Below are 15,807 nucleotides of genomic sequence, written 5' to 3' on the forward strand. Positions count from 1 at the left end.
TGTTTATCCGAAATAAGTAGAGTTCTAGATTGGCAAAATATAAAGTGCAGTGATTTTTAACATTTCGATGAGCACTTAAGATGGTTATTAAGCATTAAAAGGCATTATTTCAGAAAAATAATAAATGCACACATTTAATTATAAGGTAGTGAAAATAATTTTTAAAAATAAAATGGAACTCAAACATTTGCAAAAAAAATATTATTTTCTTAAAGCGATGGATACTAATAAAAATACATTCTTCTTTTTGAGCACAAGTTAAGATTGGAGAATTGCACGTGTGGAAACACACAGAAAAGTGATAACAAGGATGCAGTCACCCAATACATACAAATAATTATGTTCCATCTTATCAAGAAATGATTCATATAAACTAAACAGAAATTCTTTCTTTCCTTTGTTACTAGTTCATGTAAATGCAAAAAGATTAGTAATCGATAGATAGTTAAGAAGAATAGCCAAGAAGCTGCAAGTGCAGCTAATAAAAGATTTTAAGAAACTCAATTCGAGATTCATTGAATTTCATTTGCAGACTAAAGAACCGAAAAATAAAAAGAAAAGAAGTAGAAAAAGATCTATGTTTGATTTCTATGAAAGACATTAAGTACGTTTTTTGGTATTCCATATATAGTATAGTGAGAAATTGCCAACAAAAAGATTCTCAGTAGCCAGATTTGTGTATTTAAAAATTCGTACAACTGAAAGAAGCGAAGCAGGACAGTTCACCTCCGCCGGTTTACCTCTGCCAGTTTACCACCGCCAGTTTACCTCTGCCAGTTTACCTCCGCCGGTTTACCTCTGCCAGTTTACCTCTGGACAGTTTACCACCGCCAGTTTACCTCCGGACGGTTTACCTCCAGAGCAGATAAGGTAGTTTATTATTTTCAAAACTAGCATCGAATTGAAAACTTTTGGCATTTAGTTTTGTGTTGTTCTTTATTTGTATTACTTATGAAATGAATTATGACACTTCCACAACACCATAACGTTTTTTTTCTAAAGCAAAATATTCATTTGATATTTAAGTAAGTTTTTGTGTTTTTTTTTTTTTTGAATATTTAGCAGAATTCAATCTTTTTAATCAAACAAAGCTCAAATTTCTCTTTCTTCAATAGACAAAACGAGAAATTGACCATAAAAACATTTATGAGTAACAGTTTTTAAAAATAAATAAACTCACGGCCGAATAACACTATAAAATAAAACACTAAGAAGCAGAAATATCGGCCTTTGCATTTATTAAGAAGCACCCTGTGAGCAAAATAAGCCACATTTCAAACTACCTTACCTGCTCTGGAGGTAAACCGTCCAGAGGTAAACCGGCGGTGGTAAACTGTCCAGAGGTAAACTGGCAGAGGTAAACCGGCGGAGGTAAACTGGCAGAGGTAAACTGGCGGTGGTAAACTGGCAGAGGTAAACCGGCGGAGGTAAACAGTCATGTACCGTGAAAGAAGACCTGTCAGAATAATAATTTAAAAAAAAACACACAAATAGAAGAAAGTTTTGTAAAAATCAAAAGTTAAAATTAACTTACCAAAAAAACAACTAAAACTAATAAAATGGACAATTTTAAGAAGAAATGGTAAGAAAACATCTGGAAATTGAGATTCTAAAAAAAAAAATTTCATTTAACAATTGCTTCAAGGAGGGGATTTGTTCGAAGACTACTACATTAATATGTGGTGTTGAGGAGAGTTTGAAGCTCGCTTCAATTCTTTATATACCTGAATCTAGTTGAAATGAGCTTTATTCGGAGTCGATTCAATATTTGTAAAAAAACCTATATGGAGGAGTTGGTTTTACAGATATTTGCACGTTTGTGTACAAAAAATATAGTTTTGTTTTAATCAAATTACAAAAAAAAAATGGACATGGAGTAGGTATTCTTATATATTGCTGAACTAATCAGGTCTTCATTATTTAACATGAATCAAACTACATCACTTGCACTTCACACATAGAAAACATCGAAAAACTATTTCCATTTTAGAAAATGCTGTCAAGCCTAATCATTTTTAAATCTTCTTGTGCGGTGGAAACACCAAAAAGATGTATTTGGCCTAAATTGAGATAAATCTTTGGTGGAAACTTAATTATCTTTTCTATTGCTTTCTCTTGCAAAATAAGCCCAGTTAGTTCATTTTCATTAACAAAACTAAATAATATCAACAGTAACAAATTGATTTTTTCCACAATGGAAAACACAAACATAATTCTAAATGCACAATTACTCAACAAACACAGCCACCGAGATACAAATGCAATACAATCGTACCAACATTTGAGAATGAAATCACATAAGATCCATTCGAGACTCGTATAAATGTCAAAAACCCTTCCGTAGTAAGATTCTACTTTACCTTTCATCGGTAGTATTCATACTACGGATATTGTTTTTGTTATTAGTGTAAAATCCTACTATACTATGGATAGATTTTCCAACAAAACGCCGATGTTATTGAACTCAGGTTGACTATCTTTTTTCAATCAGAACTAGCTTTAACTGCGTTCTCTATATATGATCAGTTAGTGCGTTGCACTGTCATGCAAGGGGCCTTGGGTTCAATCCATGCCTGTGCCACCTTACTTTTTTTTACGTATCTGCCTCTTGCGAGGAATTGATAAATACTCCAAGAGTAATTCTTGTCATGAAAAGTTCTTTCTCAAATTAGCCGCTCCGCATATAAACTGTAGGTCCCTTCCACCTCTGTCAACACTACTTGCAGACAGGAATGGTTGAGAGTTGAAAGCCACTAGGCCCTGGTTCTTCATGTACTGTTGCTCCACCTAATTTATTTATTTAAGGCCTTAGATTCAAAGACCCTGGGAACATTGAACCGTATATACAAAATTTGATCTACCGTTGAATTTCAGCACTGAATAATTATTTAATGATTTCAGATATCCAACTGATGTTCAGGCAAACCCGTTATTCACCAATTTTGGAAAATCAGTTGAAGTTCCAAACAATAGTTCAAGATTTATAAGTGTGGTCGAATTTACATTATAAACTTAAGCAGCAGTTGACCCAGTTAATCTATAAATCGGTAAATTTAAATTATTAAACTTCGGACCAAATTTAGAAAACGTGGATCAGATATTGAAATTTTGAGTATATTATATATAAAGGGCCTTGCACATGACAGCGAACAACGAACGAACAAACGTGATTTTACACATTTCAAAAATTCAATTTCAAACAAAAACACATTTAAATTATAAGAAACCAATTGACACTTATGTTAAGATAATAAAATTTGCATTTTGTTCTCTAAAACAAGACAATTTTGTAATAACAATTTGGTAGTAACGAATTGCATGTGGTTGCTACTAACCAGACAAACTGTCAAGTATTGTTTCATTTTTAAGTCGCATATCAAGAATATGAAATACTTAACCAAACGCTGTTTTCCGTCTGATTTCCATATGAACTATACAATTTTTTAAAAATGTTTCCACAGTAATTCAAGTTCCAATAACTCCTGATTATTTAATTTTCACCGTAGTGCTATAAAGATTAGCTACAGTTCCGTACAACAAATCTCATGTGGGGTTTTCCATGGATAAAATAAATCAATTTATTTTTGATCTAGATCTGTCAAACACAAATTGTTCGTATTTTTACAATCCATGGGGCGAGTAACATTAATTTATTTTGTATTTGAGATCAAATTTGGGAATCTGTATTTTTGTACTTATTTATTAATTAATTAACTACCCCTCTTTGTACCCATGGAATAGAATTTTCAGATTACAACTTAACAGATACAAGTTTTTTTTGTTTAAAATACATTTTGCTTTTCTATTGAAAAAATATTTGTCAAACAATTTTAATAAAATAAGAAATCAATTTTAAACGAATGGGTAGATTCTTCAACTTTAGAAGTTCTCCTAAAAATTAATCAATTTCAAATGGACAACAAAATCGGATTCCAGACTTCGTAAGAAATGCTGTAAGTAAATATTCCGAGAAAGGAAATAACCTACCTTAATAACACTATTTTTTTTAATAAATTATTTTTGTTTGTTGTTTCGAGAAGATTGCAAACTTTCTAGAGAAACTGTCAATAAAAGTTCAAGACATTTTAAGGTGAAAGTGGCCAAAGAAAAGATATACATAAGTGCCCAAACCTTATGTTAAGCATTTCTATCGGAAACATTTATAATACAAATAACCCAAGCATAAGAATGATTGCAAGTTTATAATAGATTTGCTGGTAATGAAAACTCATACAGAAAAGCATCAAATTTGTTTTATTACTTTATGTCAAGTTTATATAGAAGTTCAAAAAATGTCGTTCGGGTAAATATTCGTATTTTATGCACCATCATTGAATTTTTCACAAAAATATGTAAATAGCAATGGAAAACCCCAGAAGTAAATTTATATTTTACTTCAAAGTTCAGTAAGAAAAATTTAGTTAAAATGTCATCTACACCGAAAGTTTCACTTTGGCTTGAATCACCTTGGATTCGCTTCGCTATCCGAACTCGTAGTTTATCTACTTATTATCCATGCTAAACATGACAACACCTGGCAATGCCACCTACACACTAAACGAAACATTTTATCCAAATAAAGATGGCTGACTACTTTCTATAAATTTCTTATAAGAAAAACTGAGACAAACCAATTCAAAAGCAACATATACCTTTCTCACTTTAGCATCAAACCCAACAAATAAACCACCAACAAAACAAACAAGACAAAACAGCAAAGCAATACAAAAACAATTCAAACATAGATTCTTTCTCTTCTTATTTTGCTGCACTGCACTTTGCTAATGCTATGTTTGCACTGCACTCAACCACTCATCTTCCACTCACCACCTTACTCACAATACAAACAAAAATCAAACCAACAGCAAAAGCAAAACCAAAAACCAGTCAAGTCAGTTGGTTTCGAGAAAAAAGTTGAGTTGACATTTGTGTGGCGTAGAGTGGCGAGTGACGGACGATCCGACTCTGCACAACGACGACACTTTTCAAAATTCGGTAAATAAATAAATACAAAGCAACAACGTGAAACAAAAATTAAAAACAAAAACCTGTTAAATCAATGACGAGGATAAATATAATTTTTCCAAACGAAAATATCTTAAATTAAATGAAAAAATAGAAAATTTAACGAAATTTAAAAAAAGTAAAAAAAGAAAATCAATCGTCGCCAAGTGGGAAAAAATCCCAAGGAAAATCCACCATCACACACAGCAACATATCGGTACATCTCGGTCTATCGCAGCGAGTTCGCGAGTTCCGATACAATAGTGTTGTTTCATTCATTCCGCCTTGAAAATTTCTCTTCTCCCAAAATAAATAGACATTTTTTCCTTTTCGTCTAAGATTTTTCAATAAATTCGTCCTCTTCTTGCTTCTTGTTTTCTGCTCACGGACGATACGTACGGAACGTTAAAGGAAACCGAGACGGAGTACGGAGAACGAAAAGAAACAAAATCCAACAAACAAACAAGATACACAAACAACCTGTCTTTTGCTTTCCTTTTACCAACAACTCACCAACACCAACTACAACTACCAAACCAACCATCGACCATCAAAAGTGGGAGTGAGAAAAAAATCACTGAAAATAAAGGATTATCCCAAAGTGCAAGAAATTATTAGATAAAAAGTAATAACAAAACAGGAAAAACAACAACAAATAAAAAATCGTTATCGACACGACACAACATGCAATTGGAAAATTAACGAAGAAGAATTTTCATACCAGTCGCCGCGGCCGCTCAACCGTCTTGCGTCTTTGTTGTCATTGTCATTCATTTTCATTCGAATTCGTCGAAGTCGAAGTCGAATCTGAAATAATTGTGAATATCTGAATCTGGTGCTGTGATTTTGTGTGCTCCTCGACTACGACGGGCGACCCGAACCCGATACGCGTTTTGTTGTTGTCTTTTGTCTTGTATCTTGTGCGCGAACGAAGCACCTACACCTTTTTTCATGTTATTCCTTTGCCTTTCTATTCCTCCAGGTCTTGGCTGTTTTCGTTCTTGTTCTTGTTCCGTCGTGTCGTCGTTGTAAATTATTTTCTTTTTTCTATTTGTGATGTTTACATGAAAATCAATGAAAAATCGTTAAAAAAAAGAAAAAGGAAACGTGCATCAGCTTCAGAGCATCAGTTTCAGTATCAAGCGGGCGCCGCCGTATCTCCGCAGCCCTTTGTGTGTGTTTTTTTATTTATCTTATTTCCCTTTAATTGATTTTCAGATTCAGATTCAGTACCCAGTGTTAAGGGTTACACAATATAAAAATAATTAGGCTTCCAGATAAAAATGATGTGCAATAAAAATTGATTGAAGAAGTTTCTAAGTGTTTATTTTTCATTTTATGATTTTTATTCCATTCGATTTTGATTGTGATTGCGAACAGTGAATTTATTTTTCATTCTCCAATAACCTCCATTTAATGTTTTGTTTTTGTTGTGAAACGAATTGAATTCGCAAAAGAAGTATTTTTTGTTTCTTTTTGCAAATCAATATTTTTTGTAGTGGAAGTTGAAGCGAAAAGGGGGCGACGAAAAATCCTCCTCTACTCAACTTGGTGGTTTTATCTTTGCTTTGCTTGTTCGCCCCCAAGCACAAGTGGCTGCTGCTAGAATAACAACAGCAAAAAAGTTGCAGGACTAGGAGGTAGAGCCATAGTACCTATAGCAAAAGAAGAATTATAATAATAAATAAAAGGATAAATAAAGCAACGAAAGAAGAAAAATATTTATTATTTTTCCATATTAAAAAGCTGCTTTCATCTTCAATTATACCAACTACCAACCTATAATTGACGACCTTCGTTGTTTTGATTGAAAACATAAAGAAAAATACATACCTTACACCCCCTACCTACGCAACGAAAGAAATTTCTTCTAATTCTTATTCTAATAAATATTAATTATAAAACATGTCTTCGACGTCAGTTGAAACACCTTCACCAACAACCCCGCCCCCCTTGCATCCGACAACTGTAATTGCTGCAACATCTATTATAACAACTGGGGGTTGTGGAGGTGTGACAACAACAACAACAACTTCCTCCTCAACCACCCATTCGACCCCAAACAGCATTAAGAAAACAACAGTCACACCGAAGATGTCTCGGACTATTCCAGCTGATAAGGTAGGTACCTTAAATATATATACCTATATGAATATATAAAATAAAACAAACCATATGAAATGGAAGAGATCTAAAAGAGAAGATATTATGTATAACAATAGGGCAAACAAAACTTGTCCAATTCCTGCGATATAAGCTCAAGCATGTAATCAAAAATAAGTTCTATGACACAAAGTATTAGAATATTGTTAAATATTTATTTATTTATTATACCTACAAAGAAAAATTAACTAAATGTTAAATTTACGAATATTTATTTTTTGTAGGCAGGGTACCTGTATATGAATTAAGTTTGTTGCTTTTTGTGACTAAATGTTTTGTTTTTGTTGAAGGATGATGATCTTCAAAGCTTATGGGATGATGAAATAAATAGGGAATTTTTTTTTCTACTTTTCGAATATGATTTTGATGGACTGTGTATTATCAATAAAGTGATTATTGAAATGGTAAAGCTTCCTTTCTGGATTAGACTTTTAATTTCAAATTACATTTCATAATTTATTGACGTGGTTAATTGTGAATAAGGTTTTCTTTGTTACGTTTCTTTTATACAAAGTTTGTAGAAATTGTTCATAAATTTTGAAGTTTTATCAGAGAACATTCCAAAATGAGAACAAGTTTGAGGAACGTTTGAAGATTTCTGGATGGCTTTCGTTTACCGAAGGACGCGTATTCTTTTGATTTGTTGGTTGAGTTAGGTGAAAAACCCAATAGAATAGGTTTTAAAATAAAATATTAGTGCGAGGAAATATCGTTAAATTATTGCAAATTATGTTTTTGCGATAACCCTTCTGTTTAAAATTTTTTTTTACGGGAAATTTAGGCATTCCATCAAAAAAATTTAATTCCGAGATAGTTGGATTTGTATGGAAAGCTTTAATTTTACCTATGCACTTGATACATCATAAAAAGTCCACTTTTGGACCAAAGGAAACAAACCTAGGCTATAGGTGAAAGGGATCAAGTGGATCCAGACTTTTAATCAGGGGGGGGGGGGTGAGTGGTCACGCTCTGTTAAGGAATCTAACACAATTTTAAAAACATAATGTGAATCTTAACCTTAAATGTACTAATTTCAAGGGTTAAGGTGACAGCTTTAGTTTTTAAATTATTTAAGAACGCTCTTGTTGAGCAAAGTACATATAGTAAAACTATTTAATTTGGTCAACTCTCTACATATTTAAGCTTTCCAAGGTTCCAATATGTCATATTTAACAGCCAAACACAATAGTTTAGAGGTTTTTTGTTGCTTTCACGCGGAAATGTAAGAAATTATTTTGAAATGTAGGTGTATGACATAAGTAAGCAACTTTTTATCGCTATCTCTCATTCTATCTCTTTTTTTTATTAATAGAAACGAGTTAGTTAACTACAAAATCCATTGCTCATATAAAAGGTGTTGGCAAACGAGTGCAGTTCATTCTATTTATTAGGTGTTATTTAGTTCACGGGCAAGCGAATAAGTGTTCTTAGCAAATTTTTGTAAAATGGATGGAAAAAAATACTCTAACAAAATAAATGAAAAAATTATTAGAGAATTCATATTCTCTAATAATGAATGAGTAAAATTAAAATATCGGAAAAATATTCCATTCCAAAATCAGTGATTTGTCCATTAATAAAATTTTATAAATCCAAAAAATCATCCCAAACGATTTATCGATGTGGCAGACCAAGAAATACAACAAAATGACAGAATTCTGCTATAAAAAACCACAATTTAAAAATCCAACTCGAACTGAACGTAAGCGCGAGAACAGTTCAGAGACGATCTGTTGATACTGGACTAAAATCTTTTAAAGCTGTGAAAAAGCCTTTTTTTTAAATTTCCTCATGATCAGATCACATCAACTGGACCGTTAGAAAATAAAGGAACGTACTCTTTTCGGACGAGTCGAATTTCAATTTCCAAGGTTCCGATGGCCAAAGAGTCAATAAATCCAAGTTACGATGTGAGGATGTTTTTCAGGGCATGGACTAGGACCGATTCACCAACAAAATGGATCGTTTTATGTACGGTGACATCTTACAAAATATAATGCTGCCACACGATGAGGATCAGTTGCCTCTGAAATGGATATTTCAGCAGGGCAACGACCCATCCAATACGGTTAAGACATTGTTTCAAGAAAACCGATTTGACTTGTTATAATAACCAGCACGGAACCATAGAAAACAAATGGGAAATTGTAGATCGAAGAATTGTAATTTCATTAAATTAAATTGGCTTGGGAAAGTATTGCAAAACGCATTATAAGCAATTTAATTGACTTGATACTTCGAAGGTGTGCAGATGTGATTAAAAACAAGGGCTTTGTTACCAAAAATTGTTTTGTCCAACACTGAACTTAGGTACCTTAATATCATAGTTTATTTGTTGAAACTATGGAGGAAAAAAATTGTCCGGATAATTTTCTATACACAAAAAGTTCGTGACTTCTTTAAATAACAAATTAGAGTACAATTAATATAATTTTATCACTTATATATATATTTAGCTACCACACGTGATTAAAGTAACCGTCCACAATATATAATTAATATCTTTATTAAATAATAATTATTTTTATAAAAATAATATAATAAACTAAACAAATCGTTCTCATTAGCACTTAGACTAAAACTTTTACTTTGTACAAATTCTATTGACTTGCGAGGTATTGGTAAATATATTTAGCTTATATTATTAGTTATAGTAAATATTGGGACAACATTTCCATTCGTGACAACATTACTCGCACACAGGAATGGTTGATATTTGTAAGTCACTAGGCCCTAGTTCTCAAAGGACTGTTGCGCCAACCAATTTATTTATTTATTTTTAAATATTGGGATGCGGAAAATAAAGATGATATATGGCTGAATCACAAATACGCTTCACCTGACGTTTACGAGTTCAGCTATAGGAATTCAATCCATGCTATCACAATGGAGCTGCGACCTAACGTTTCGTTTGACAATCGTAAGGAAAAGAACGTAATGTAACGTAGTGTGACTCCAAACAGCTGTAAAAAAATGTCAACAAACAAAATATTTGCTCTTTGGAGGGATGAAATAGTAGAAATGTCATTCAAAGCAGGCCCACCGTAACGCAGACGAAGCCGGAGCTGAAGCGTGTTTGTGATTCAGCCAAACGTTAACGAGTTCAGCCATAGGAATTCAATGCATGCTATCACAATGAAGCTTCGACCTCACTATTCATTTGACAATCGTAAGAAAATAACGTAATGTTACGTAATGTTACTTCAAACGGAAGCTCTAGTTCAAATTTGCTGAACATTTGCTTTGTCTGACAGCTCAACAGATGTAAAAAGTCAACAAACAAAATACATTTGCTTTTGGAGGGATTTTCATTGGTTATTATTCCATAGGTCGCTGGTTCATATCTGACTCGAAGGACCAAAATGTTTTAAATTAAAATTGAAAAGTAAGTTAATTTTGAATTACAATTCTAAATAGAAAAAATGAATATATGTAAATGAAATGAATAGGAGTAATAATTCTTTTATTCGTGCCTTTTTGTCACCTTCAGTTTATTAATTATCTTTATAACACATATACATAAGTACATATAATTCAATTACATACATACAATATTCAACGAAAGACGACATCGGGTAGCGTTCTAAGCTATTCGTGGCGGCAGCATCCAACAGTCTGTGTAAGCTACTTCCAATATAAGTTTAATTTTTTCGATTTCAAAACTCGTAGTTTTTTTCTTTTGAGAAAAATAACAGCTGCTAATGACAGAAGTTCCATTTTAGCAATGTCATATTGGTAGAAGTGTCATTTAAAGCAACCTCAAAGCAAACCCAACGTAACTCAGATGAAGCCTAAGCTGAAGCGTGTTTGTGTTTCAGCCATAAAGGATATTCAATTGTTTTTTGTTTACTATAAATCTGTACCCATAACGTGCATCATAATAAATAAAATAAAATTGACATTATGGATCTATTTTGGAGACTTGAAAATTTAAACCCAAAATGTTTTTAAATACTTACTAAGATACTGCAAAATATCGTACAGTCGGATAGAAGCCATCAAAGGACGTTTCTTAAGAAAAGCTAATTAACCTGATTTAAACTTACATCAGGACACACTTAAAGAGTACTGTACTAAAAAAAAAACAATCTCTATACGTCCGAAATTAAACTCAAGGGTGAAAATTTCTGGAAGTGTGAATTATTTAAAAAGGGAATTCAATTTGTAATTCGGCGGAAAGTTGTTAACAAAAAAATCTTTGCTTTGACACTTTTTAAATTTCACATACTCATCTTTTGCACCTTCAAGTCATGTTTGTTTTTTGTATAGTTTTAGCATATTTGAAGAGCGTAATTGGTTTTTGATTATTTTTGTTTTTCAATCGTCTTCTACTGTAAGTGCGAGTATGTCTGGTCTTACAATCGCAGATGCAAATATGCCAACTTGACCTGGATACTATACAATAATACAATTTGTGTGTGTTTTTGCATTTCTTGGCATACAAATAATATTGTGAGAAACTAAAAAAATTTGACTTTGTCCTCGTTGCTTACCGCCCGCCACTGCATACCGCCGCCGCCGTGTTTCTTTTTTGTTCTTTCAAAGAATAACTAACCTAACCTAGTCGTCGTCATTGTCGTCGTCGTCGGCACAAAACACAGGAAAGAGGTCGGAATGGAATGCTAGTGGATTGTGTTTGAGTGTCAAAGATTTTACTCGTTTTAGAGGATGCAGTTTTGCAGTTGCAGTTTGGGTTCGGGTTTGGGTAACAGGAAGCCTGTCATTGCCTTCTGGCGGCTACCGTGTTGTTTTGTTTTGCGTTGTTGTTATAGTTTGTGTGTGCAATGTTAATGGTTCATGTAGTGCAAATAGGGAAATTGCAGTTGTGCTTGAGAACTTTGCAATTAAGGATCAAATTTAATTAAAGAAATGTCACCGCTCTACTGTCTTTTTTTTGTTTGCAAATGCAGATATTCATTTCTTGTAAGTCGTGATAAGCAAGTGCTGTGGTGGCTTTTCTTAGATTTGCTTGAATGTTTGTTCTTAAATGCTTTGAATCTCTTTAGAGCAATTTAAAACTACAAAAGACCATTAAAAACAGTTTTCCTTAATGTCACTTGTCTTCAAATATTGACTTCGAATTAGATAATTGAACAAATAGAACCCCAATTATTGAAAATGGTTCCTTTCAAATTAAATAGCGATGATAAACTCTTGTCGCCGACAACGACGCGCCATTCTTTGAAGAAAACGAAAGCAGGTTTATGACTCATATCCTAAAATTTGTTGAGATAGTTTTTGCTAATAAAGGTGCGTCCATTTATTTTAAATCATTGTTGTTGTTTTCTGTCTGCGTTAGCTCCTTTTCAACGTTACGAGGAATAATCTAGAAAAAATCAAAATCATAATCCCTTTTATGTTTGCATATAGTAGGTACCTACATATATATTTTTTTTATGATTTCCGATTGAGTTCGTTCCTCTGGCTGTGAGCAAGAGAAAGAATCAGCCGCTACCTATCCTGTCGAATGAACCCCGGCCGACCAGACCAGCGACGATTTTCTTGTTATATTTCTTTTTTTATTTTTTAGCTCAATTTTATTCGTTTGTTTTGTGTCTCCACCTTTAGGGCTTTGCCATAGACGATTGACGTGTGGAATCTTTTTTATCTACTGCAGCTTTTTGCTTGACCAATTCACTTATTCTTATTCCTTTTCTGTTTCAAATGATTCCTTTTGATATTTTTCTTTCTTGTTTGTTGATGCTGCCTTCCGTCGTCGTCGTCGTCGTAGTTGTTGTTGTCCGTCGTCGTCACTTTAGCTCCAGCTCAATATTCCATGTTCCGTGCTGGTGATGATTGTGGTGTGGACTGGTTCTACTTTGTGTAGAATGGTGTAGCGCGCAGCGCACCCTCTCCCGGTCACATCCCTTTTTAATTATTAACATTCAAAGATAAGATTTCCGCCTGCATGATTGGAGCCTGAGATCACCATCAGGTTGGCATGGCAAATACCTTCTTATTTTACCTGGCCGGTTGTTGGTTTCGTTGCTGTTCTGTTCGCTGTTCCGAATAAGCTAGAAGATAGCAACGACGCAGTACCACCAAACAGCAACAACAACTCCCCAAAACGACTATAAGAATGAAATGAAGACGACGAACGATGGTATCGGTGGCGGCGGCAACGGCGGAGACTGCGGCGTCCGGCGCTTGGAAAGAAGTCACTTTACGTTTTCTTCTGCTTTGTTTGATTTCAATTCTAATGATAACCTAATGCAGCAGGAGAAGAGCACAAAATGATGATGATGATGAATTGGAATTTCTATGTTGCAAGCAACCAGAGAAGAGACTTGTCTGTGGATGATGATAGTGTTGGTCAGGACAATTAAATTTGCCCTTCGGTTGAGATAAAAATGCGAAGAGTGATCTAAAGTTGTTAATAAAAAAAAGAAGAGTAACCGTCTAGCAAAGTCAATGAATGCGAGTTGTGATTCTGGAAGGATTATTAGAGATATCCTGTTTTGTTGTTGTTGGTAGTTTGGTTGTGTATTTCTCATTGCATTCCTGGCTTTTTTAAAAGTTTTTATTGAGAGAAGACTCTTAATGGGTTTTCAGTTGACATATTTTGATTGTTGATTGAGCATAGTCTATAAACGATATCAACCAAATTGAATGAATGGTAAATACTGTAGAGCTTTGCTTTGCTTACGAATTCCTTATGAGGGTAGATTGTTTTATTTTTTTTTCTGTTTTTAATTGGGTCATTATAGTTAGAGCTATAAAGTAAAAGTTTAACTACATTTGTCCTCAAAAAAAGACAAATAAAATACTAAAAATGTTAAGTCCTTCTAACATTTTCTCGGAGACCTTGAAGAAAATACTTAAAAATTAACTAAAAAGCTCTACGAATACGAACGTAATTTAATTTAATCTTTTATAAAAGTTCTTTTTCTTTATAAGACTTTATCTTTTAAAATCTATTTTGTTTTCAATTCTTCCGAAAACTTTAAGATTCTCGGTATTTGTGTGCAGGTTAAAATATTCCTTATGAAAATAAAATATGAATAAGTTATTTTTTTAAGATTTTTTGAATTATAAATAAAAACAAGAGACGTTGGAAAAATTAGATAATTTAAAATTTTCAATTTTCACTCTTTTTCCAATAAATCCGGACGTATGGCATCAATGAAGGAAAATGAAAGGGTCGCAATGAAAGTCTCGATGTAAAACAGGGAAAGATAGAGCGTGGTAAGAAATTCAACATTTGATAGTTGGATTTCTAAAAGAGATGCAAATGGAGAGTTAACCTTTATTAGTGGTCAAGGAGAGCATGTAATAGATTTCGCAGCAATCTCTGGAAATTGGTTTGTTTCAGTTAACAATTTTACAGGGCTTCCCGCTATCTTCTCGGCTTACATGCCAATATTAGTAAGAGTATCTTTCGAACGATTCGAGCCACAATTAAAGTCTGATTTTGTCCTAAAATACAAGTGGAAAGACAGGAATATAGAACAGTATCAATATCAATTAAATTAACATCTCCTTAAACGAGACTCGAATGCTACAATGGATGAAAGGGAAAAAAGCATAATGGAAGTTATTTACTCATTTTTGCTACCACTTAATGATAGATATTAAACATTTATCTACGAATTCGAATGCAATCGTTCAAATACCAAAATTATTCAGAACTTCAAATATGCTACTTTTCAAAAACCTCTATCTACGAACAAACAAATCACTATGTACAATGAAGAAAGCTCTTTACTACAAGGACTTAGCAAATAAATTTCGCATAGCGATAATTTAAAAGAATTTTGAACCGATGGGAAAAGAAATACGAAGAAAACTCTTGAAGCTGAAACTCTAGCTGCTCATTTTAAAACTCTTTTGTCGGCCGAAGGGAATCTTCACACTTTCAGCTGTGCTCTTCCAAATACTGAAGTTGACGAAATCGATGCTCTTATAACACCAATGGAACTTGATTTTACTTTGCAACAATTAAAAAGCAATAAAGCGTCTGGTATTGATGGAGTTCCTGTTGAATTTGTCAAATACAGTAGTAAAGAGTCAAAAGAATATATCTTCGACCTTTACAACTCACTATATGAGAAGAGTTATGTTCCCCCGAATTTTATGATAAGGAATCTTCACTTTAAATTCCCTTCGAAAAGTTTTCACCGCGACACTTTATAATAGGTTAGGATCGAAAACACACACAAATTAAGCGCCTTCTAAACTGCCTTTCGTAAAGGTTTTTCTACTGTTGATCAAATTTATGCATTGACAAGTATCGTAAGAAATTATCTCGAAAAAAGCAGAAATCTTTACGTATGCTTTGTCGACTTTAAAGCAGCTTTTGACACTATTAACAGACAAGCTTTATTTTACAAACTCTCGAACAAGGGTATGTCAAAAAAATTCCTACTGTCATACATGAATTTTCTCTCCACATCTTCAGCTGGTGTATGGGATGGATTGAAGATATCTGAGTGGTTTTCAACTTCTTCAGGTGTTCCTCAAGGATGCATCTTGAGCCCTCTTTTATTTGCCTTGTTTATAGATGATGTTTCATCCATTCTACCTGGAGGTGTTGTATATGCGGGGAATCTAATCAAAGTACTTATGTATGCTAATGACCTAGAGCTGAAAATCCCTACACACTACATCATCAAATAAACAAACTAGTGGTGTGCAGAAACA

The 15,807-nt window shown here is 33.3% G+C and overlaps 1 protein-coding gene across 2 annotated transcripts in view; it reads left to right on the forward strand.

Annotated features, from left to right (window-relative positions):
* Positions 1-4,841: 4,841 nt before the first annotated feature.
* The window catches only part of LOC129945514 (ubiquitin-like protein 3), a 190,742-nt gene continuing 179,776 nt past the window's right edge, over positions 4,842-15,807 (forward strand). Inside the window, exons 1-2 of one of the 2 annotated variants that reach the window (XM_056055302.1) lie at positions 4,842-4,995; positions 6,223-7,125. In XM_056055302.1, the coding sequence (XP_055911277.1) occupies positions 6,910-7,125 (216 nt within the window). In that variant the 5' untranslated portion in view covers positions 4,842-4,995; positions 6,223-6,909. Of the gene's footprint in view, positions 7,126-15,807 lie in introns of both variants that reach the window. The other variant, XM_056055301.1, reaches the window with a different exon arrangement.

This window comes from Eupeodes corollae, chromosome 2, assembly GCF_945859685.1.
Source record: "Eupeodes corollae chromosome 2, idEupCoro1.1, whole genome shotgun sequence".
In the NCBI taxonomy this organism is placed as follows: Eukaryota; Metazoa; Arthropoda; class Insecta; order Diptera; family Syrphidae; genus Eupeodes; species Eupeodes corollae.